The sequence below is a fragment of the Molossus molossus genome, unplaced genomic scaffold (genome assembly GCF_014108415.1).
Source record: "Molossus molossus isolate mMolMol1 unplaced genomic scaffold, mMolMol1.p scaffold_m16_p_5, whole genome shotgun sequence".
In the NCBI taxonomy this organism is placed as follows: Eukaryota; Metazoa; Chordata; class Mammalia; order Chiroptera; family Molossidae; genus Molossus; species Molossus molossus.
This window is the reverse complement of record NW_023425388.1, coordinates 8,886,977-8,909,881: the sequence shown is the minus strand read 5'-3', so window position 1 is coordinate 8,909,881 and position 22,905 is coordinate 8,886,977. Positions and strand designations below refer to the sequence as shown.

General features: G+C 45.0%; 1 protein-coding gene and 1 non-coding gene across 3 annotated transcripts; one reads left to right on the top strand and one right to left on the bottom strand.

Moving 5' to 3' along the window:
- Positions 1–964: 964 nt before the first annotated feature.
- Positions 965–22,497, bottom strand: LCA5L (lebercilin LCA5 like). Of its 2 annotated transcripts, XM_036243345.1 has the most exons (8): positions 22,194–22,497; positions 21,520–21,663; positions 15,262–15,773; positions 11,746–11,883; positions 6,560–6,641; positions 4,404–4,510; positions 4,133–4,250; positions 965–1,698 (listed from the first exon to the last, which is right to left on the bottom strand). In XM_036243345.1, exons 1-8 carry the CDS (start codon positions 22,495–22,497, stop codon positions 965–967), a joined length of 2,139 nt encoding a protein of 712 aa, XP_036099238.1. The 2 variants fall into 2 exon arrangements, with proteins under 2 accessions (XP_036099238.1, XP_036099239.1); XM_036243346.1 differs by lacking the exon at positions 21,520–21,663.
- On the top strand, positions 2,714–2,820 carry LOC118617966. The gene has a single exon (XR_004956918.1). It is a non-coding gene; the product is annotated as a U6 spliceosomal RNA (small nuclear RNA).
- Positions 22,498–22,905: the final 408 nt, after the last annotated feature.

The window sequence follows — 22,905 nt, the reverse complement described above, 5'->3', positions numbered from 1 at the left end:
TACAGGTATGCAACAAATATTTAAAAAAATACTGAATCTTAGGTATACATTCAGAAATATCACTCACAAAGGCAGGATATTAGATGCTCAGTTTAGCTGAATAAGACAACACTGCTTTTTCTTTTCTTTTTTTTTATCCTCACCCAAGGATATTTCTTCCCCTTTATCTTCAGATAGAGTGGGAGGGAGGGAGAGAAACGTTGATGTGAGAGAGACACATCAATTGTTTGCCTCTTGCACGGCCCTGACCAGGACCAGGGACCCAACTGCAACCCAGGTATGTGCCCTTGACTAGAGTCGAACCTGTGACTCTTTGTTCCACGGGCCGACACTCTAACCGCTAAGCCAAACTGGCCAGGACGCTGCTTTTTATTTATTGGGGGCGGGGGGGGGGGCAGGCCGGGAGCGCTTTTTATTTTTTAAATAAAAGTCCTCTGACCATATTGTACCCTTTCAAAGCTGCTTCATGTTTTTAAGTTACAATGCAATTTGATATTTGATAAAATTCTTGCATGTACGAGATGTGTATATCTTGGATTGATGAACAGACTTACGAGCTATAGAGTCCCATGCAATATGAAAGCCATAATAAATGAGTTTTCCAAAAGATAATGGACATTTCAGATATTGAAAAAAAGGTATTTGAAATGTTGTCACTGTCTAACATACAGTGGATTTTAAAAATTAGATTAGTGCCCGGCCGGTGTGGCTCAGTGGTTGAGCATCGATCCATGCACCAAGAGGTCGCCGGTTTGATACCCGGTCAGGGCACATGCCCAGGTTGCCGGCCAAACCCCACAGTGGGAGCATGCAGGAGGCGGCCAGTCATTGTTCTCTCTCTCATATAAAACAAAACCGTAATTATATAAAGTCAATTCATAAACTGGACACACACAGATTACAAAATTAAAGGCACAAAAGAACCAGAATATGAGACTGGAATGAATTAGAATATCAATTCTATTTAAATAATTATTTTTATTTTCCCTTCTGTAGGTGAAGATGACTTAATAGAATTCAGCACAGCTACTTTAGAATCTCCAAAAGCATTGCTGGCGGACGCCTGATTAGGGGGTGGCTGACACATCTTACTTTTCCAGGTCTCCTCAGACCCTTCAATGGCAGTACCTGCTTGCTCATTTTTGAAGGCATAGCCTGTTCCAAAGAGTTCCTTCATCAGACTGCTTTTCTTATCTCTGAAAGTTGCATCTTTAGCTTTTGTTCTGGAAAACTTCCCAAAAGAGGGCTCATACCTGCCCCCCCAGTGTCCGGGCTTCGGTTCCTCGGCACAGCCGTGCTGTTTGCCTGCGCCCTGGGCGCACCTGCAGGCCCCGGCGTTGGCCGGCCCCCCCGAAGCTGGAAGCCCATTATGCAGATTCTCAGTCGCCTCTGTGAACGAATAATGCTTCCTCCGTCTGAGGGGCGTTTTGGTGTTTGGAGCGGCGATTCTGTCCGGCACGTCCCCCGGCACCTCCGCCGCCGCTTTCATCTGTGCACTTTCCTTCCGCTCTTCGTCCGCTGCGCCGTCTTGCCACCGGCCTTCCTGCTCGGGGCCAACGGCTGGGATTCTCACTGGTGGTAGTTCTTGTTCTTTTTCTACAGTGGTTTTCTTCTCTTGGCCTGCTTTCTTCTCTCTCTGTCTTCCAGTACTCTCCAGAGCTGCTCGTGCTTTCAGATGTTGCTCTTCCTTGGATAAATCTGTGTTAGAAAAATAGTCAGTTTGGCGATCTTTAAAACCAGTGGACTTTTATTTCAGGGTGGCATGCACGTGCGCCTCGCTTACCCACACCGACAAGCACAGGCAGTGTCAGAAAAGGCGAGGAAACAAAGCACCCACAGGAGAACGGGGAGGTGCCGTTGGGCATGAACAGTTGCACTCTCCTGAAACGTGCCAACTGAATGAGGAGCATGAAACCCAAACCGCGATATTCATAAAGAACTAACACTTGCCAACAGTCATTACTAGATATTCAAACACCGCAGGCTGGACAGAGCGCCCGTGAAAACAATGAGGACCTCGCCGGCCCCCTGGTTGGGCAGCCCCAGAGCTGGTGAGGATGTGGGGAAGGGGAACCTGCGCCCCAGCCGGCGGCCGTGGCAGTTGGTGCAGCTCTATCTGGATGGCCGTTTGGCAGCACGGACCACGATTTCAGGTGAACGTATCCTTAGCCTCAGCAACGTCACTTCTAGGACTAAACCTGGCAAAATACACGATTCATACACGATATAAGGGTGTTACTGAGCTGGTTAAGTAACAGTGAAATGTCCCAAGTGTCCGTCAGAGGGGTTCTGGCGGAATAAATGGTGCCCCGTGGGGCCTGTGGACCCCAGGCATCTGAGAGAAGGAACGACGGACGCACAGGCCCTGCCAGAGACAGGTGCCAGTGTTAGTGAGAGCCCAGTGAGGAGGCCACCCTGCCCTGCTGGGCCGGCGGCAAGCCCTGCGCTAGCCCTCCTTCCTGAGAAAGGCCTGCTGCAGGCGGACACGCCGTGTCCACGCACAACCCCGCACGACTCCCGCGCTGATCAGACAGGCAGCGTCCGCGAATCCGAATGGCCCGTCACTGGGGAGGGAGAGGGACTAGTGCTGGACGTGCAGAGCCGGAAAACTTCTCACATTTCACACATTCTGAAATAAAACTATTAATTTATACTCCAAAAAAATAAAAAAGGAATTCTAGTAAGAGAAGTGTGTTTCAAGAATTAATGGTGAGTGCTCACTCCGGCAGCACAAGTACTAAAACGGGAACAGTCCAGAGACGGTCAGCACGGCCCCTGTGCGAGGCTGACACACAAATTCCTGAAGCGTTCCATAAAAAAGGAAGTAGTGGTGAGCCCGCCAGCGTGGCTCACGGGCTGAGCGTCGACCCATGCACCACGAGGTCTCCAGTTCGATTCCCTGTCAGGCATGTGCCCAGGTTGTGGGCCAGATCCCCATTGGGGGGCGTACAGGAGGTGGCCAGTCAATGTTCTCTCTCATCAATGTTTCTCTCTCTCTCCCTCTCACTTCCTCTCTCTCTAACATCAATAGAGGAAAAAAAAAAGAATGAGTGGTGAGCAAAGATGCCAGCAACGTGTATAGGTAATTCTAAATAACTGTTAATATTATGCCCTATGATACTTAATGCAAATGTTAAAATTTGTTAACAGGTGACATTGCTTATTTTCCACCTCAACTGCTCCCAACCCCAGACCGAGCCACCTTCGTCTCTTGCCTGGGTTATGGCACTGGGCTCCGGCTTGGCCTTCCTGCCCCTGCCCTTCCTTCACAGCAGCCAGAGGACGTGGATCTGGTCCCCCTGGTGAAGGGAACCCCAGGATGACAGGTAGAGGGCCCCAGCCCAGATGCAAAGAAGCGTCAGCATTAATGGCTGGCATCACCAAGACCTCTGCTCCCCTGTACCTCTCTGACAGCGAATGTAGGTGAGCCGGTCCTTGGCCTGTCTCGACCATGGACTGATGGAGATGTTGGTGCTGCAGCCTGGGTCGGCCGAGGGCTCTCATTTCACCCCACAGAAGCATTCTGCTCTGACCTACTCCCCAGAGCTGGAGGTGAGCTCTGGGGGTCTTGGAGGAAACTCCGAGCAGCCCATTCTGCCCGAACCTCCCTTTCCCAGACCTGCACAGCAGCCCTGCCCGATGCCGTGTGCTGTCGGGTTCTCTGCGCCAGGACGATGCAGGGCCTTGCCCTGGCTGGGCCCCTGTGCGTTCAGGGAAGCGGAGCCAGCGTCCCGTCCGCTGCGCTCTCTGCAAGTCGTCAGGTGGTCCTTCATTAGTGGCCACGCTGCCCTCAGTCGGCTGGGTTTGGTTTGCCACTCAGTTTGTTAAAACCGAACACATCGTTTACGGGTACATACAAGGATAGGGAATTGCAAGGCAAAGCAAGGAAATGAACAACCGGCCAGTTGTAAAACTGGGGCTGTTTCTGGTGGGCCGGAGGGGGATGTGCTTAGGGAGGGCCCACAGTGTGGTCTAAGGGACACTAATGTTCTATTTCTTAGGGCTAGTGGCTACACAGTGTACATTTTAGAATAATTCTTTGAACAGTATATATGTCTTTTATGTACCATTTTATACACAGACTTACAAAAATCAAATAAGAATAAATAAGACTTAAAAGTTGTTAAATTACCTTCATATTTTCTCTTGGAGTCCTCTCGGCTTGGTAGCTCACTGACAGAGTGAGGAATTACACGGACCGTTTCAGCGGATTTTTCTTTATGACAGGTGTTTCCTGCTGTCTTCTTACCCTATAATTCAGAAAAGCAGCAAAAACTCATCCTTGGGTACAATTTTAAATTGTATTGAATTCAGTGAATACCAGTACTTTTGTATAGATCAAGTGACTGTAGCCTGTTTTAGTACAGATATGTTTATTAGATGTTGCAAGATTTCAAATTTACCTTAATCGTCAAAGGTGGAATGTCTTCCGATTTTTGGGTTTCCTGGTGTCTCATACATATAAGTGAAATACTTTTCCCGTCTGCTTGTACTGATTTTGTTGAAGAAGCTACAGAACAGGTACATTATATATAAGAAACATATCTGACATTTGGAAGCATTATTGATTATAAGTATAAAGTAACGGGCATTTTGCAATACAATACAACAAAGGACAACAGATATTTTCTAAAGCTTTTCCATATATGCATAACGTCTGCCACCGTCATCTTTCCCTACCATTCACTTTTGTCTTATTTGGGCCACAAGGTTAAGGGCGTCCCAGTGGTCAAGGCCAAAGCAAGCAGGCGCTAGGCTGGGTCTGCGTAGCTTTCGAGGACATGGCTGTCCCTGCTTGCAGATGAGATTCAGAACTTGGACGCGCAGTTGTGAGAGCGAGTACCACTGTCGGTGTCCCAGCTCCTGCTGCTAGATGGCCCAGGCTAAGGTGAGTGACCACGAAATCTTGACCACCCTTTCTCTGAAGTATCATCCCATTTAAATGACCCCATGGTTGATTTTTATCATGATCTCTGCTGGCTGTTCTTCTGGATTACAATCCAGAGGCAAACAAAGGAAGGCAAGGAAATTTTGGTTGTTGCCTTTAAAAGTAAAACACATAAGCCTGGCCGGTGTGGCTCAGTGGCTGAGCATTGACCCTGCACCAAGAGGTCGCTGGTTTGATTCCCAGTCAGGGCAAGTGCCCAGGTTGTGGGCCCGATCCCCAGTGGGGGGCATGCAGGTGGCGGCCAATCGATGTTTTCTCCTATCGTTGTTTCTACCTTTCCTCTCCCTAAAATCAATAAAGTAAAAAAAAAAAAGTAAACACATAGTTACTTCTACTAAAACAGGGTGAGTGTTCCTGTTTTACCTCTTCTAAGCAGAATGTTACACTGGTAGCTCTTGTGGGTGGAAAGTAAGTACATCTTGTCTTGAAGGAAAAAAATTCTACCTGGGAATAAAAAGGTACAAACTAATGACAGCAGCAACATGGATGAGTCTCAAAAACATTATGCTGGACAAAGGAAGCCAGACACAAAAGAGTAGCCATTTATGATTCTATTTATCTGAAGTCCGAGAACAGGCACACTGCGCTGTTGTGTCAGAAGGGACTCGGGTCGCCTCCGGCCAGGGGTGGGGGACCACCTCCTGCAAAGTGGGCACAGGGGACTTCCCTAGGAGAGGGGTGCTCTGTCTTGACCGCGATGGTGGTTACGTGGGAATAAGTGTGTCTTTGTCAGAACCCACTGAAGCCCAGCCGGTGTGGCTCTGGATTGAGCATCATCCCATGGACTGAGAGGTCCCCAGTTCGATTCCCCATCAGGGCCCATAGCTGGGTTGCAGGCTTGATCCCCAGTAGGGGGCATGTGGGAGGCAGCCGATGGATGTTTCTCTCTCACATGGATGTTTCTATCTTTCTTCCCTTCCTCTCTCTAAAAAAAAAAAAAAAATATATTAATAAAACAAAACCAAAAACCATTGAGCCCTGGTTGGTATGTCTCAGTTGGTTAGAGCGTTGTCCCATGCCCTGAAGGGTCTAGGTTCGATTCCTGGTCAGGGCACTTACCCAGATTTCAGGTTCGATCCCTGGTTGGGGCACTTGTTGGAGGCAACTAACTGATCGGTGTTTCTCTCTTACATCCACATTTCTTTCTCTCTCTCTCTGCCTTTCTCTCTTCGTGGAATCAATGAAAAAATATCCTTGGATGAGGATTAAAAACAACAACACAAAAACCCATTGAGTTGCACACTTAAAAAGGGTGCATTTTAGTGAGGTAAACTGTACCTAAATAAAGTTGATTTTAAAATCCACATCCTGGCTAATAGATATTCTTAAAAGACTCGGCATTTGAGGGCCACCTGGCTGGAAGCTGAGAGGTTCTCCCCTCGCCGCCCTGCAGTGAGCGCGGAGGCTGAGCCGGAGGCGGAGGCGGAGGGCAGGAGCACGCTTGTTCTTTTCCACGTTGTAACACAGCAGTTTCATTATCCTGCTGGGATCACAAACTGCGTTTCAACGCCTAATAAAACGATTTTTTAAAATACCATTATTTTGGAAATATAAGTTAGGAAAATCTGACTAGCTACTTAAGAATAGGTTTAGAGGAAAAATAAAACATACCTTTGGGATCATCTTTGTCATACAAATTTTTCAGTATCCGATTAGTGTAGATGTTTTTAATGTCAAGCTCTCGCTCTTTCTCCTAAAGAGAATCATAAAACCAGTTTTTCTATGAATATTTGCTTTTCCTAAAAACTGATTTTTTCTAAAAAACAACTTTCGTGAGAGTTCAGTATTCTTTGAATAAAATCTATAATTCTAGCAGAAATAAAAATAGGTCCTATTATTATACATCATTTCTGACATTAAAAAGTACTTTTTAACAGAGTATCAAACTATTGTGATTAGGACAATATTTTTGAAAAGTTTCCAAGCCAGCTTCTTTTATTTTTTCCTGTCTCCTGACATTTAGTATTATTTTTGCATGGTACAATATAGTGGCCACTAGTCATGTTGTGATTTAAACTTATTAAAAGACATAGAAAGGTATGAAATCTTAGCATTTACAACAGCATGGATTGACCTAGAGAGTACTATGTAGGCTCAATGAAATAAGCCAGTTAGAGAGACACATACCATATAATTTCTCTTATACGTGAACGGTAAAGAACAAAATAAATGAATAAACAAAATAGAAACAGCCCTGGCTGGTTTGGCTCAGCGGTAGAGCATCAGCCTGCGGACCAATGAGTTGTGGGTTCGATTCTGGTCAAGGGCACGTACCTCGGTTGCGGTTTGTCCCCGTGCAGGAGGCGACCAGTCGATGTGTCCCTCTTACGTCGATATTTCTCTCTCTCTCCCTTTTTCTCCCTCTCGCTCTATCTGAAGATAAATAGAAAAGGGTCCTCAGGTGAGGATTTAAAAACAAACAAAAAATGGGAACGGACTCATCGATACAGAGAACAGATTGGTGGTTGCCAGAGGGGAGGGGGCCTAGGGGGCTGGGTTTAAAGGAGAAGGGATTAAGAGGTACAAATTGGTGGTTAGAAAACAGTACAGGGATGTAAAGTGCAGCATAGAGAATGTAGTCAATGATAGTGTAATAGCTGTACGGTGCAGGTGGGTACTGGAAATATCAGGGGGACACTTGGTGAAGTGTATGATTATCTAACCACTATGCTGTACACCTGAAACCAACACAAAATAATACTGAAAGTAAATTGTAATTGAGAAAATTAACTAATTAAAATGAAATAACAAATTCAGGCCTCAGTCACACTGCCCACATTCTGAGCCCTCAGTGGCTACATGTGGCGCAGGCCACAGTCCTGGACGCAGACAGAACACGTCCGTCGTCACGGAGTGTCCTAGACAGGGCTGCATCTACACAGCACGTGCGCTGTGGGGGAAGCCCGCACACAGACATCACTGTCCGGCTTTAAATCCCGATGTTCTTTTTAAAGTCTCAGCAAAACAAAAGGTTTTAAATCCTGGGTTGTTAAGGGGACACAAAATATTTAACTAAATGACAAATACTCCTTCTTACACATACATCAAGAGGCAAGCCTGCACTGGCCGGGTAGTTCAGTTGGTTGGAGCATTGTCCCAAGGTGTCAAGGTTGTGGGTTTGATCCCCGGTCAGGTCACATACAAGATCAACCAACGAGTGCATAAATAAGTGGAACAAGAAGATTGATGTTTCTCTCCCTCCCTCTCTCTTTCTTTAAAATCAACCAATCAATAAAAATTAAAAAAAAAAAAAAAAAAAAAGAGGCAAGCCAGTTAGACTCAAGACCACTGAGATTCAGTCAGCGTCACAGTCCACGGGAGGTGGGCCTGTGAGTTGAGGGTGACTCCCACGTCTGGTTAGAGAGGGAAGCTCAGGAGAAAAGGGCCTAGGGATGGCGCCTGGAAGAGACAGAAAGGATTGTGATGTGTAGGGGGGCAAGTTTTTGATTATCTGGAAGATTCAGTTACATCTTTTGGTTTGAGGCAACAGAGCAGCAACAGGCAGGCCAAGAACCGCTGACTGACAGGTGCAAGATGGCCACGGTCAAAAGGAAGTAACATGAAAGACAGTCCTTCGTGCTCGGAACAAACATTTAAGTCTGGGTACTCGCCACACAGCTGGGCCCAGAAACGAAGACAACAGATTCAGAACACAGTCCAGGGTACTTGTGTGGTTGAGTTCAATCAGTTAATCAAGAAAAACAATGAGAAAGAAAGTCCATACCTAGGATGCTCATGGAATGCTTGGGGACTATTCATAAGAAAGGAGACTCATAAGCTCAAAGGGTATCAGGTGAGAATCAAAGGGGAAGCTGAGTCATGGTGTGGAACCATACAAGGTCAGCATACATGGCTTCCAAGAACTGGAGAGGGAACAACGTCCTGCTAGACACTACTTCTTTGGCAGGGGTAAGCTTGTAGCCTGCGTGGAGCAGGGGTGCGGGACCTCCTTGGGAGCTGTGGAAGGCTCACATCCATCCCTCACTTTGGCCCATACTCTAGAAATGGAGCAGGGCCTAGACTGGGTGTTGGGTCACTTTAAAACAAGTTTCCAGCCCAGCTCGTGTTGCTAAGTGGTTGAACACTGACCCATGCACCAAGAGGTCACCGGTTCGATTCCCAGTCAGGGCACAGGCCCAAGTTGTGGGCCTGACCCCCAGTGGGGGGCGTGTAGGAGGCGGACAATCGATGTTCTCTCTCATCCATGTTTCTATCTCTCTTTCCCTCTCCCTTCCTCTCTCAAATCAATAAAGAAAAAAAAAAATTGAAAAAACAAAGAAGTTTCCCCCATCCATTCCCATAACTCATCTCGTAAAACTGAAACTCTATCCTCATTAAACTCCTCACTTCCTTCTCCCCAGCCCGACAGCCACCATTCTCCTTTCTGTCGCTATGAAGCTGACTGCTCTGGGCGTGTCACACAGGCAGAGGCACACAGGGTCTGTTTCTTCGTGACAGCTTACCTCATGACGTCAAGGTTCATCCACGCTGTAGCCTGTGTCGGAACGTCCTCCCTTTTCAAGGCTGACTAAATTCTAATAATATATATATATATATATATATATATATGATGTGTATATATAAAATGTATATAGGGTGTCTGTAGATTCTATTACATTTTGAAAATGAAATGTATTTTAATAAACACTGGCTTTATTATTAAAGTTGTGTATACATTTTTTGAGACACCCTATATATATATATAAATATATATTTAAATATGTGTATCACATTTTATTTACCCATTCATCTAGGCATATGCACTAAAATTAAAGTGTTTTGAGTCACTTGGAATGGTGTCTCTTTGTGATATTATATCACCACTGGAAAAACAGTGGGCTTACGTTTTTCATTGTTCTTTGGATTTTTAGGGAATGCTTCTCAATTTTTTTTGCACTTAATTCTTCTTCACAACTATGCAAAATATTTACAAGGTTCCAAAGTCAAATCTACCAGAAAGATATTCAAGAAATCTAGGTTCTATATCTGTCCTTCTCCTCTATCATTCTCTTCCTACTCCCACTGTCGCCCTACTATTGTTTTTCTTTTAAAAACGTAAGCATGTGTGGATATGTTTGTCTTGCCTGCTTTTCTTTCTTTCTTTTTTTATTCCTTACCTGAGGATACTTTTCTGTTTAGCATCAGATAGAGTGGGAGTTAGGGAGAGAGAGAGAAACATCGATGTGGCTGCCACATCAACTGGTTGCCTCCCGCATGACCCAACCAGGACCAGGGACAAACTGCCACTGAGGGACGTGCCCTTGACTGGAATCAAACCCGCGACTCATTGGTCTGTGGGCCGACGCTCTAACCGCTGGGCAAAACCAGCCAGGGCGCCTTTTCCTAAATAGCAGCATACTGCACACTTTCCTCTGCCTTCCTTTTTTACTCACCGGTATGGCCTGGAGATTATTCCCTATTACTGCATGGAGTCATTTCTTTTACAGATGCACAGAAATACATCATATGGAGGTTTATTTACTCTTCTTTTTAAAAATAAATCTGGATCTTACTGTATGTAGCATTTTATATCTTTCTTTTCATTAAATATTTCTCCTGTCAAAATAGTCTTTCAATGACTACATACTATTTATATGCATGCATGTGGCTACACGTGAAATACAAACTTTATTGAAAAATTCCCTGATTGTGTCTCCTGTGTGTGTGTGTGTGTGTGTGTGTTTGCCTTGACCAGTGGATCTTAAAGGTTTTTTCTGTTAGATTTCCATGCTGGTTGCTATGGTCATGCCCCTTTTCTGGCATCTTCTCTCTCAAGTTGCCCGAGACTCCAGAGAAGAAACCAACTCTCCCTGCGCTAAAAGGGAGACATGGGAGACATGGGAGAGCGCACGGCCAGCGTCCGCCCTCAGACTCTCCCCGCCTCTGAGCGCCTCCGGGCTCCTGGGAAACTGGAAGTCTCCACTTGACACAACAGACTTCTTGTCTTAAAGAATCGCGCTTAGACTTACCAGTGGAGGCTTGAAAGAGCGATATTTCTTAAGTGTCTTATCCAGCTTTTCCAACTTGTTGGATATTTATTTATTTATTTATTTATTTATGCTAATCCTCACCCAAGGATATTTTTTCCACTGATTTTTTAGAGAGAGTGGAAGGGAGGGAGGGAGGTAGAGAGAAAGAGAAACATAGATGTGAGAGAGACACATTGATTGGTTACCTCCCGCAAGTGCACCAACCAGGCTGGGGGTTGAACCTCACTTATCAGGTATATGCCCCTGACCTGGAATTGAACCCACGACCCTTCAGTCCGAGGGCCAACAATCTGACCACTGAGAAACACCAGCCAGGGCTAGTTGGACATTTTAGAAATCTAGAAGGCAGAAACATATCAAAAATCTGAAAAATATATTTTTAATTTTCATTTTAAACACTCTTTAAAAGATAGTGTGGCTTTAAAATAATTGTATAGGCCACTAAAATTAGTCTAAATATTTTAACACTATAAGTTAATTTTTAAATTTAAAAACTTACTTTGGGTTCCACTAAAATATTAACAAAATACAATAATATTGTTTCATGTGATGAAATAAAAATAAGAAGTCCTATCAATGAACAGAATAGAGCTTTATTTTTTCCAATTAAGTACGCGTTCACAAGGCTGCTAACATATCTTAATAATTTTAGGTCATCTATCTGTTCATATGGTTGCAGGGAAAAAAGTTAATTTGAGAAATATATTCCTGAAGTTAAGTAATTTAATGATATAATAGGCATAAACAGCTCTGACAATTTGGGAAGCAGAATTTCACAAATGTTACATTTTGCTTTAAAAGAAGTACCTTAAGTTTTTGCTGAAGGTGTTTGACTTCCGTTTGCAGAGTCTGTTTAGCTGTTAGGGCAGCTAAGGTCTTCTGGTTCTCGACGGCCAGCTGCCGGTGGAAGGCTTTACTATTCAACCTCAGTTGCTTCTCCAAGCTCTGAAAACAGTGTATGTTTCAACTATTCTTAACCAGCACGGTTTTATTAAAAATGTCAACTTCAATGGAACTAACTATATTTATGAGAAGTGCATATCTTTAATACAGTTTTAGTGATGGCTTGTATAGTGGACATACAGTAGAACTGAACATACCCACAAAGAGCCAAAATCCCGGATCACGACTCCAGAGAATAAATAGCATGTTTCGAAGCTAATGTTTTCTATATTCTGGAATTTGATACAAATGTTTTTGAACGGGTTCTGAAAGTCAATGAATATAATCACTGTCACTCCAAACCTAAGCGGTTCTGCTGGTCTAACGTATTCTGCGAACTTGGCCTGTGTACAGTAGTCCTCACCTATCGTGGTCAATAGGTTCTTGGAAACTGTGACTTCAGTGGTTCTCAACCTTCCTAAAGCTACGACTCTTTAGTACAGTTCCTCATGTCGTGGAGACCCCCAAACATAAAATTATTTTTGTTGCTACTTCATAACTGTAATTTTGCTACTGTTATGTCTTAGGTGACCCCGTGAAAGGGTCATTCGACCCCCAAAGGGGTCGCGACCCACGAGTTGAGAACCGCTGCTTTAAGGGAACACTATATAACAAAACCAATTGCTGTAAGTTAGAGTTAAGTTCCTATGGCATATTCATGCTCATAAAATCATCACCAAACCTCTAAATGAAGACTTAACATTCTAATATTAAACACTGAAATAAAGGTGAACTGTACATACGTTTAAGAAAGATGAATAAAAACAAAACAATTCTTTCCAACCCGCTGATTCCAGTTCAGCGTCGTGGGTGGCCGGGGCCTCTCCTGGAAGTTCAGGGTGCCAGGCGGGGCCCACCCTGGACAGGACGCCCACACTTCCGGTGCAGGCACACTCACACTCACATGCACACCCACTCTCACCAGGACAAGGTGGACACACTGATTCCCCTCATGTGCATCTTTGGGATGTGGGAGGAAACCAGAGTCCTCAGAGAAAACCCACACAGCCCCCGGGAGAAAATGCAGACTCCTTAGGGACAGTGGCCCTGGGCAGGAATCAGTGTCTTTTCCTCATTAATGTTATAATGAAGCGATGTTGAATGAAACGTTCTCCGAGGACCTGCTGTATTCTTTAAATATCTTTCAAGCCTCTCATTCCAAAGGGTTGTCCAGCATTAGTCAGACCACAGTGGACTGCAGTTCTGATAACGGGCTGGAAGGTACAGTGGGGGTGCCCAGAGCCCCCAGACAGCGGGGCGACTGGTGTAGCACCCTCACCAGCTCCGCTCAGGGCTCGCTGGTGCACGGTCCCCTCTGCAATGACAACTGTTTCACTGGAGAACTGTTTGGGCTGGTCTTTGACAGAGGCTTAGCCAAAGGCCTTTTCTTCTCCCTTCTTTTTTTGGTGAAGGATGATTTCCTCCATTGAAATGTTAATACTTCTCATTACAGGAAAGTGGGAACATGGTAAGCTAAAAGGATGAAACAGTAACTGAAAACCCCACTCCCTAAAACATTAACATTAAAAAACAGCCCACAGCCCTGGCCGGTTTGGCTCAGCGGTTAGAGCATCAGCCTGCGGTCCCGAGAGACCCGGGTTCGGTTCCCGCTAAGGGCATGTACCTCGGTTGCAGTTTGTCCCCGGCCCTGGTTGGTTGTGCGGGTGGCAGCCACTCGATGTGTCCCTTTCACATCGATGTTTCTCTCTCTCCCTCTTTCTCTTTTCCTCTCTCTCCCTCCCACTCTACCTGAACAAAAAAAAAATGTCCTCGGGTGAGGATAAAAAAAAATAATAATAAAATAAAATAAAAATAAAAATAAAAATAAAAAACAGCCCACAAACATCCCCCCCCACAATTCCCTACAACCAAATAGAATTTCCCACACAACCAAGTGCTTCTGATAATAAAATACTCAATTACTTCTTGAATTCTTGTTGTTTATCGATATAAAAACATGTATATGTAAAAATATGTAGATGAGATAAAAATACATTTACTTTTACATGACAGACACATGGTAAGATGGACCCAGTGTTACCTACTAAGCCACATAAGAGAATTTTGGTATCCTCCTTCATCAGTGAGAATGAGATTGTTCATTATTTTCTGTAGTTCACATATCCATTTTAGGTGAGAAAATTCTCTTTGAAAATAGAGGAGGAGTTTACTAAAGAATAAATAACTGAGATTAAAAAAGTGGGTGAAATGCCCTGGCTGGTGTCGCTCAGTAGTTAGAGCATCAGCCCACACACCAAGGGGTTGCAGGTTCCATTCCTGCATGTGCAGGAGGCAACCAATCATGTGTCTCCCTCGTGTTGATGTTTCTCTCTCTCTCACCCTCCCTCCCTCCCTCCCACGCTAAAAAAAAAAATCAGTGGAAAAAAATATCCTCGGGTGAGGATTAACAAGAACAAAAAAGTGGGTGAAATGAATTGCTATTTTGTAATTATTTAAAGATCACAGAAAATACTTGTGTCTCGCCAACATAGATAAAGGAATTAAACAGTACATTAATTCCATTTATCTGTTTATGTCTCAAGGGACCAACAACTATCTGACGTGAAACAGGCAGAACTCTCACTGTAATCGGGGTGTTCTCCCAGGTCTCCCGTCGGTGGAACCCCCAAGCTTTGGACACCATGCATCATTAAGGAAAACAATCCATTAATTTCTTTACTTATTATCATTCCTCTTCTGGCTCTGTTCCCAGGATTATTATCAGGGAAAGTTTTCTACTTCGAAAATACCAAAGACGTCTATGTGGCAGTGACCAGACAAACAGGGCGAAGGCCGGGAAGGGCTGGGGAGCTCTGTGAGGTTCCAGGGCAGCAGCAGCCTCTTCAGGGAGTTACAGTAGCCCAGCCCGGGAGCTCAGTGGTGGCACGTCGACCCTGCATGCAGAGGTCGCTGGTCTGATTCCTGGTCAGGCACGTGCCTGGCTTTCAGGTTCCATCGGTCCATGTTTCTCTCTCGCTGATGTTTACATCTATCGCTCCCTCTCCCTTCCTCTCTCTCTAAGATCGATAGACATAAACATAGTTAGAAGGGGAGGGCTGGTCTCTAAGGCAGGATGCACACAGCGCAGCACAAGGCAACCTTCTCTGCACGAGCACGTCTCCCCTAAAAGAGCACGGCCGTTCTCCCTAAGAACACAGCCCAGGGCCTGCTCCTAGGGCTTTTCCCGACCCGAGCTGTGGGTCTTGCCTTCAAGCGCCCCTCTCCCCGCTCCCGGGCCCCCCAGCCCACAACGGCATGAATGTGCCAGCCAGTGGGCGAGGCTCGGGGCAATGCCCCACTAGGCAGGGGCAAGTGGGCACGTGCCCCCCACCCCCGCCTTAGTTCTGGGACGTCACATTTCTAGGCCTCTGAAATACAGACCTGTATTTTTTTGTCATTTGCCTCCATTTTCGTGGTGAGAATAGCCAGTCTTTCAGTAAGCTCTTCCCTCTCGGCGAGACTTTTGTCTTCGGAAAGGACCTGCAGGGCCTGCAGGGCGTCCTTGGTCTTCAGTAACTCGCGGTCCGCCTCTCTGAGTTTCCTGGCCGCCGTTCTTTCCTTCTCTTTGGATTTCCTAAGGAGCTGCCTTAAGTTTTTAACTTCATTCTGATGTTTAACCATAATCTGAGGCACAGTATTTTGGGACGTCTCATATTTTCCGATAGCTTTCAAGTGCCTAATTTGAAGTTGCTTCAAAAACTGGTTTTCTATGACGGTGGCTTCCATTTTGCGGTGCGTGTCGCTTAGCTTGTTTTTCAGCTCCTTGATCTTGTGGAGCCTGGCCGAGAGCACGCGGTGGGTCCCCGCCTCTCTCTGCGCCCTCGCGCCGGTTTTAGAATTTAAGAACGAGGCATTCCTGTTGGGCTTTTTTTCAACTGAGATTCCCTTCTGGCCTGTTAAGCAGACAATCCAGTTTGTTACTAGTAATAATACATAGAGATAGGCAGTTAGCAAACATGAATGTAAGTATACCTCGTCTCCTGCTCAGATGCACATATTCATGACAGCCAGAAGGGAAAAGAGCAAACACTGACGCATATCCATGCTGAGGCTGAGCACTTTATATACAGATGCCTTGTGTGATGCAATGCTTTAAGCTCAGCAGCAGTCTATTCTACAGCTAGACATTTTAAGTCGTTGGTCCAAGGTTACATAACTACAGAGTGATGGTGGAATGAAAGCCACGTCTTCTTCGACTCTAAAATCTGTACATATTTCTTTTATAAAACTAAACTAGAATTCATGATAACAGGTAACATTTACTACGTGCTTACCATATGTCAGATATTAAACTACTTGCTTGACATAGATGATCTGATGTAACCCTTCTAACAATATGTTTTGAGGTAATTAGAATGTAATATTGGAGCCCAACATTATGGATGAAGATCTCATATATTCAAAAAGACCCTTTAAAAGTCATCACACTGCTTAGAGAATATAGATAGATATTCTGTTTCTCAATAAATCCAACAAAGAGCATTTTCCCTCCATTACTTTGGCTGGGCACTAAATAAAGAAGTTAGGGGCTGCCCTGGATGATTTGGTTCAACGGTTAGAGCGTCGGCCCGCAGACCAGAGAGTCCTGGGTTCGGTTCCCGCTAAGGGCATGTACCTTGGTTGCAGTTGGTCCCCACCCCGGTTGGGGTTGTGTGGGTGGCAACCACTCAATGTGTCTCTCTCACATTGATGTTTCTCTCTTTCTCTCCCACCCTCTCTCCCTCCCGCTCTATCTGAGGATAAATGCAAAAATGTCCTCAGGTGAGGATAAAAAAAAAAAAAGTTAGGGGCTTGTGTTCAAACAAAATGTTTCTAAACAATATTATAACAAACTTATAGGCACCACGCTTATGTTATCGAAGCTGAATATGTCACATGCATGTGCGGCATCACCGTATTGTCAGCCCACTCCAAGGGTAAACAGACGGTGCTTAGTGAGGTCACTGCCAATGAGCACAGAGCTAGTAAGTGCTGAGACAGACCCAGGTCTGCATGACTGCGCCACTGCCCCATGTCTGTATGAATGTATGTATACCCCCTTTGTATGACACATATGTATGTATATGTGTACACCTGCGTATGTAAATACATGCGTGTGCATGTGTAAATATTAGTATATCTGCTTTCTGAGAGAGAGAGAGAGAGAGAGAGAGAGAGAGAGATTAAATCTGGATTCTAGAATCTAAAATATCTGGTCCTCATCCTGGAAAGAGAAGGGAACATCATGGCCAAGGTCACTGGAGCCCTAACCATAGGCTCTTTGGCCAAGTGTGGACTCATCCTCTGAGACATGGCTTAGTATGGTCGGCATGAAAGGTGATTCTGCCTGCGATGGAAACAATGAGCCAGCCCAGCCGGTGTGGCTCAGTGGTTGAGCATTGACCCATGCACCAAGAGGTCGCCAGTTCGATTCTCACGTTGTGGGCCCTATCCCCAGTGGGGGGCATGTAGGAGGTGGCCAATCAATGTTCTCTCTCATCGATGTTTCTCTCTCTCTCTCTCTCTCTCCCTCTCCCTTCCTCTCTTTCTCGAATCAATAAAGAAAAAAAAACTTTTTTTAATTAAAGAAAGAAACAGTGAGCCAAAAGAAACAGAGGGTGCTTTCTGGGGATAAAGCATTTGGATCTTGGCTGTGACAGAACACACAGATTTGATCACCATCACAGTATCTGTGTCACATCAATAACTGATAAACTGTCTTTACAACTGTGCCTCCAATGGCACATACTTTCCCATTGGTAGCCCCTGAGTAGGGGCTATGGTTGAATATTGAGTATTCTGGAATCAGCTTTTGAGTACATTGAAAATTGGAAAGCAGAGCAGGCCAGACTTTGTGACACCTACTAGAAGGCCAGTGATCAGGTGCCCATGGTTGTGTCGAGGCCACTTGTATAGCTTGGGCACTGGCTAGGGGGGCCCTAGACCCAGGCCATGTGGATCAGGCTGGATTAAAACAGGGCGGGGGCGGCAGCTGTCACGTTCTATGCCATGCCCAGTAAGACCGAACGTGACGTCTTAGGTGATGTGACTTTGGACAGGAGACGGAGTTCCTGGAGACTAGAAGGGTAAGGGATGGTGGTCACGTGGGCAGTGAGGCTGTGTCCCTGTCTCATGCATGTTCAAGTGTCTGGAGGGTAGGCAGGCAGAATGAGTGGGTGCCTGGGGACTAACCCCAGAGCTGTGGGAGCGCCAAGGCCGTGGGTGGGGATGTGCACAGAGGGTACGGATGCTCCGAAAAGAAGACGTGTCGACCTTTTACAGGTCACGTGGGCTTGGACAGGGAACACCTAAGTGATGAAAATGAAGGATCAGAGGCCCCTCCCCAAATGTTCTTGACTGTGTAAGGCCCTCCGTACGCCCTCCATTCCCCAAGCACACCTGAGATTACATTTCTTGTCTATACTACTGGGTGGGCCTGAGAGGAGGAGCCAGTTTGTTTCAGGTAAATATACTGCCTGACATTTGAGTGGTAGAGAATAAATTCATATTGTATACATTATGCATACTTATATAAGTATAAAATATGTAGACAATTAAAATAGGGTTTAATCCTTAATGATTTTATATCTCGTTATCCTAACCTACACATAATAAGGGAAAAACTTACCATTTCTATCCCATTTCACACAATTGAGGCAGATTTAGCTCAATGATTAAATTACTCCTATGATAATTAAGTTTTAAATCACTGAGTTAAAACCCTCAAATTAAGTTAATTCATCAAAAACATGTACATTTAGGCCCACAGTTAACCGAAAAGGAACTCTTCACATTACTTCCTGGAGAATGTGCTCTTCTGAACGGCTCAGGGACGTGCCCACAGTCCTGCCTTGCCCGCTCCAGCTTGCTGTTTCATACGGCTCCTCCCCCAACCCCTCCTTTTAAAGAGCCATTGACCCCTGGCCCACGCTGTTTCCTCCCCTGTCCTCCCTGGTCTCATCTAGTGCCCCTCTCCCGTCTTTTCCTCTTTGGGTTCAGTGTCTCGTTCTATTCCCCAGGCCTTCTGCACCCTCAGTCTGGCTCTGCTCCTCATCCCGAGCCGCGCCCCACTCACCCCTACTGGCCTGCCCTCCCCCGGGTCCCTCTCTTCCAGGTAACACTGCTCCGCCTCGACACAGATGCCCACTTCGGCCAAGGACCAGGGTAGGAGGAGGGTCGAAGGAAGGGCCTTGTCCCCTTCAGTTCTCCACAGCTCCCAGTATTAGTCTTTGGCGAGGGTCTCTTCAACACCACTTAGGTCTCCCGCCTACACCCGGCCACAGACAATGGGCAAAAGGTGTCGCCGCAATCCAATGCAGTAAAATAACTTCTTTTTCGCTACACTAATTTTTTTGACTGACTATCACACACTTTGGCATTCACAAAACACATCAAAGGAGGCTGTACAGGGTGGGGCAAAAGTAGGTTTACAGTCGTGAGTGTGCAAAACAGAGCTTATTTTTGCATCATTATTTATTATTTTATTATTTTCCCTACAAACAACTGTAAACCTTTTGCTCCACCCTGTATAATTGGAAGAGTACTGAAAACACATTTTCTACAAAAGAAGTCATGACTAATTTTTGAAAATTAAATTGTAGAAATATATTGCTGCTATTATTTACACTGATTTAGGTAAATCTCTAATACTTGACCAGAACAAACATCCTGTCAAATCGAAGCCCTCATTTCATCCTTACAATTTTTCTCTAATATTTTTCTGCCATAAAATTTGCTTTTCTAAGCTGGATCTTGAACACCATCTCTGGTGTTACTGTTCTTCAGTGAATTCCAGGTCTCCATCTGCAGTTCCTAACCCAGTGTTCCCAGACCCTGAGGGCCAGACATCTACTTTCAACATATGAGAAAGGTGAACTGACCCTGAACACCCACTGAGAAGGGGCTGTGCTGGCTAAAACATTAAACCTCTTTGATTTGGGTTAGAATTATATTAATTACTTGCTGCTTAAATTTCTTTGGCAAATGCTTGCAAAACATGAGCTGTAAGAGAACAAAATAATAAACCAAGGAAATACTTCGTTCTGTGACTAAGCTTGATGCTACAACAAGGGTTTGGGGTCTGTGGTGCACTGATAGGGGACCTTGAGGGCATATAATTTGAGTTAAAGATGCACGCATTATTTAAAATAATTTCAGAGTGTTCATACAACAAAGAGTACCCTCTCGGCTTTGAGGGCACCGCCAGGTGACTGAATTAATTGAGCTTTCTCCCAACTTCTGAACAGGTATCTTGCATAAAACACACAATAAATATCTTTGGAACAAATAAATGAGGAATCAGTCTTCAAAGTTAAATCGTAAGGTGATTATAACTGAAAATGCAGTTTGTTTCTCGTAGAAAGTTTTACTAATGCTAACCGCCTTCTCGCAGGCCCACAAAAGTGTAGACTGAGTATGAAATGCAGTACATAGATCCATGATCCCTTGTCGTCTAACCTTGGGGCCACGCTGTTTCTGAATTTGGGAGTTTTATTTTTTAAGATGCATGTATGGTGTTTTCTTTCTTTTTAAAAAAGACGTTTGTATTGAATGCAGAAAAAGAGGGGGAGAGGGAGAGAAACATTGACGATGAGAGAGAAACATCCACCAGCTGCCTCCAGTACGCCCCCTACAGGGATCGAGCCTGCTACCCGGGCATATGTCCTAGGAATTGAACCTGTGACCTTTCGGTGCACGGGATGACGCTCAACCAACTCAGCCACACCAGCCAGGGCACATGTATGGTATTTTCCAGGGTGCTTCCATCCCAGTAGGATTGGGGGCAGCACATTTTAATCAAAGAATATTTTTATAGTGAAATAGATATGACTATTCACACTAAATGAAATAAAGATCAGTATCATCTCAGTTCAAATCAGGGTTTTGTTGCCAAATCAGGTTTTGTGCCAAAGATATGAAAAATGTTTGGTCTTCGGAGCTTCATAAGTTTCAAATGCAGTTAAGGAACTGTGTAACTGTAGAAGCTCACCGCGATGCATGTTGTGAGACCGCTTCTAAAAGCCAGGGCCCCACTATGAGAGAAGGTGCTGGGCTTTCCATGTTCTGTCCTGAGCCTTGCCAGTGGGTGTGGGGCTCCCACCTTCTAGAAAAGGGGCTTCTAACCTTTTGAGAATGTGCTGAAAGCTAAGGGCTCTTCTCCCTAGAAGAGTTCACAGATGAAAATAGAAACAATGCATAGAATTGCATGGGGTTCACAGGCATGGGTCTTAGATGAAGAATTCCTCTCTAACTAGGAAGAAGGGGACTGAAGCTTCCCGATGACCCAGAAGTGGCACAGAGGGTCCTAGTCAGGCTGGGGTGACAGATACTAGGTAGATGTGACAGTTGGGTGTGCCTCACACACACAGGCCCTTAGTTATTTTCCAGCTGTTGACTGATGGCAACAGTTACAGTAGAGAAGAGTCCCCGCCATTTGTAACATAAGGAACATCACCCAGGGCTGCTAACATGGGAGGAAGTGAGTGCGGTCTGGGCAGGGAGGCAGGGAGTGAGGAGATGAAGGCTCTCACAAGGCTAATTCCAACCTGGACAGTTAGGAGTTGAAGGTGTTGGTACTTCTAAAATCCACCAGGAAATGACATTATCAACAACCTTTTGCCATCTCTGTTTCAAAAGATTATCTTTGCCAATATGCCTCACCGGACTTGGAGACCATCTTCTTGGGTTGAGACAGGAATTTATATTTCATGGGTGATTCAAACCATAATTCTTCAGCTGAGATGTAAGGCAAGAAGCCACTGAAATCCAAGTATTGTGGTACTCTGTAATAAGACCACCTGTCAACTAGAAAGGGGACCAACCTCACTAGTTGCTCCAGTAGGGTAAGCATGCAAGAGGGCTGGGGGTTATGTTTTAAACCTCACTTTCAGTTATTTTGTAATTATTCTTTTTTTTTTCATATTGAGGATATGATCATTTTTAGCTGGCTGCTTCTTCTGAATACAAAGTAAATTTTAAAAGAAGTTCTCTGTGAAAGCAGACTAAATTTCAAGTCTTCCAGTTCTGCACAAAGTACAGCCCTGGGCTGCTGCATCGAGTCCACCCTCTCAAGGGAGAGGCAGCAAGGGGGCACAACGCTTCGTGCTTATTCTTAACTTCTCTGCGCCCTAACTCCTTCCACAGAACTTCACTTAGAATACATGGCTACAACATGAAAAAATAACAAAACTGAATGTGGGCCACTTCAAACATTAGTGCATTAAGTAATGTTGTCATTGTAAACAGACATTTGGTCCTGCTTGATATGAGTGCATTAAATAATGATGTCACTGTAGCCAGACATTTGGTCTTGGTTGGGAGATTTTGTTTCTTACCTTTAGGTTGGGAGCTTTTAGAAACGCAGATTTTCTTCTCCTCCTTTTCCCGCTTTATAACAGGCTCCTCTAGATCATTTCTGTGAATGGCCGTTTCTGAACATTCGGAGAGGAAGTCTTCTGAATAATCATAGTAAGAACTTAAGCTCCTGCAGGAACACTGAGACCGGCTGTAATCGACACTCTTGTCAGAAGCGTAGCTGTGCCCGGGGAGACTGGCCCCTGCAGACAGCCTGCTGTTTTCTAAGGCGGCACTGGGAAAAGGCTCATCTACGTGGGTTCCTGCTGTACCTGCCAGAGACATAGCAAACCTGACAGAAGAAAAGTGTTTTTAAATCAATGGCTTTTGACATTATTTATTTATTTTTATCCTCACCCGAGGATTTTTTTTTGCATTTATCTTCAGATAGAGCAGAGAGAGAGGGAGGAAGAAAGAGAGAGAAACATCGATGTGAGAGAGATACATCAAGTGGCTGCCACCCACAAGACCCCACCGGGGCGGGGGACAAACTGCAACCGAGGTACGTGCCCTTAGTGGGAATCAAACCCAGGACTCTGGTCCGTGGGCTGATGCTCTAACTGCTGAGCCAAACCGGCCAGAGCACTATTGACATTAAAATGGATCTGTGCTTTATTACATTTAACTATAACGGATAAATAAGAATATGAAACACTTTATTTTGAAATATTTTCTGGAAACATTTCAGTTTGG

Coding starts and splice junctions, on each gene's coding strand:
- LCA5L (XM_036243345.1), bottom strand. CDS start 22,497: ATGTCTCTGGCAGGTACAGCAGGAACCCACGTAGATGAGCCTTTTCCC. Junction 21,664..22,193: donor TAAAAGCTCCCAACCTAAAG/GTAAGAAACAAA, acceptor TCCCCTTTCTAG/TTGACAGGTGGTCTTATTAC. Junction 11,884..15,261: donor CAAATGACAAAAAAATACAG/GTCTGTATTTCA, acceptor CACTGTTTTCAG/AGCTTGGAGAAGCAACTGAG.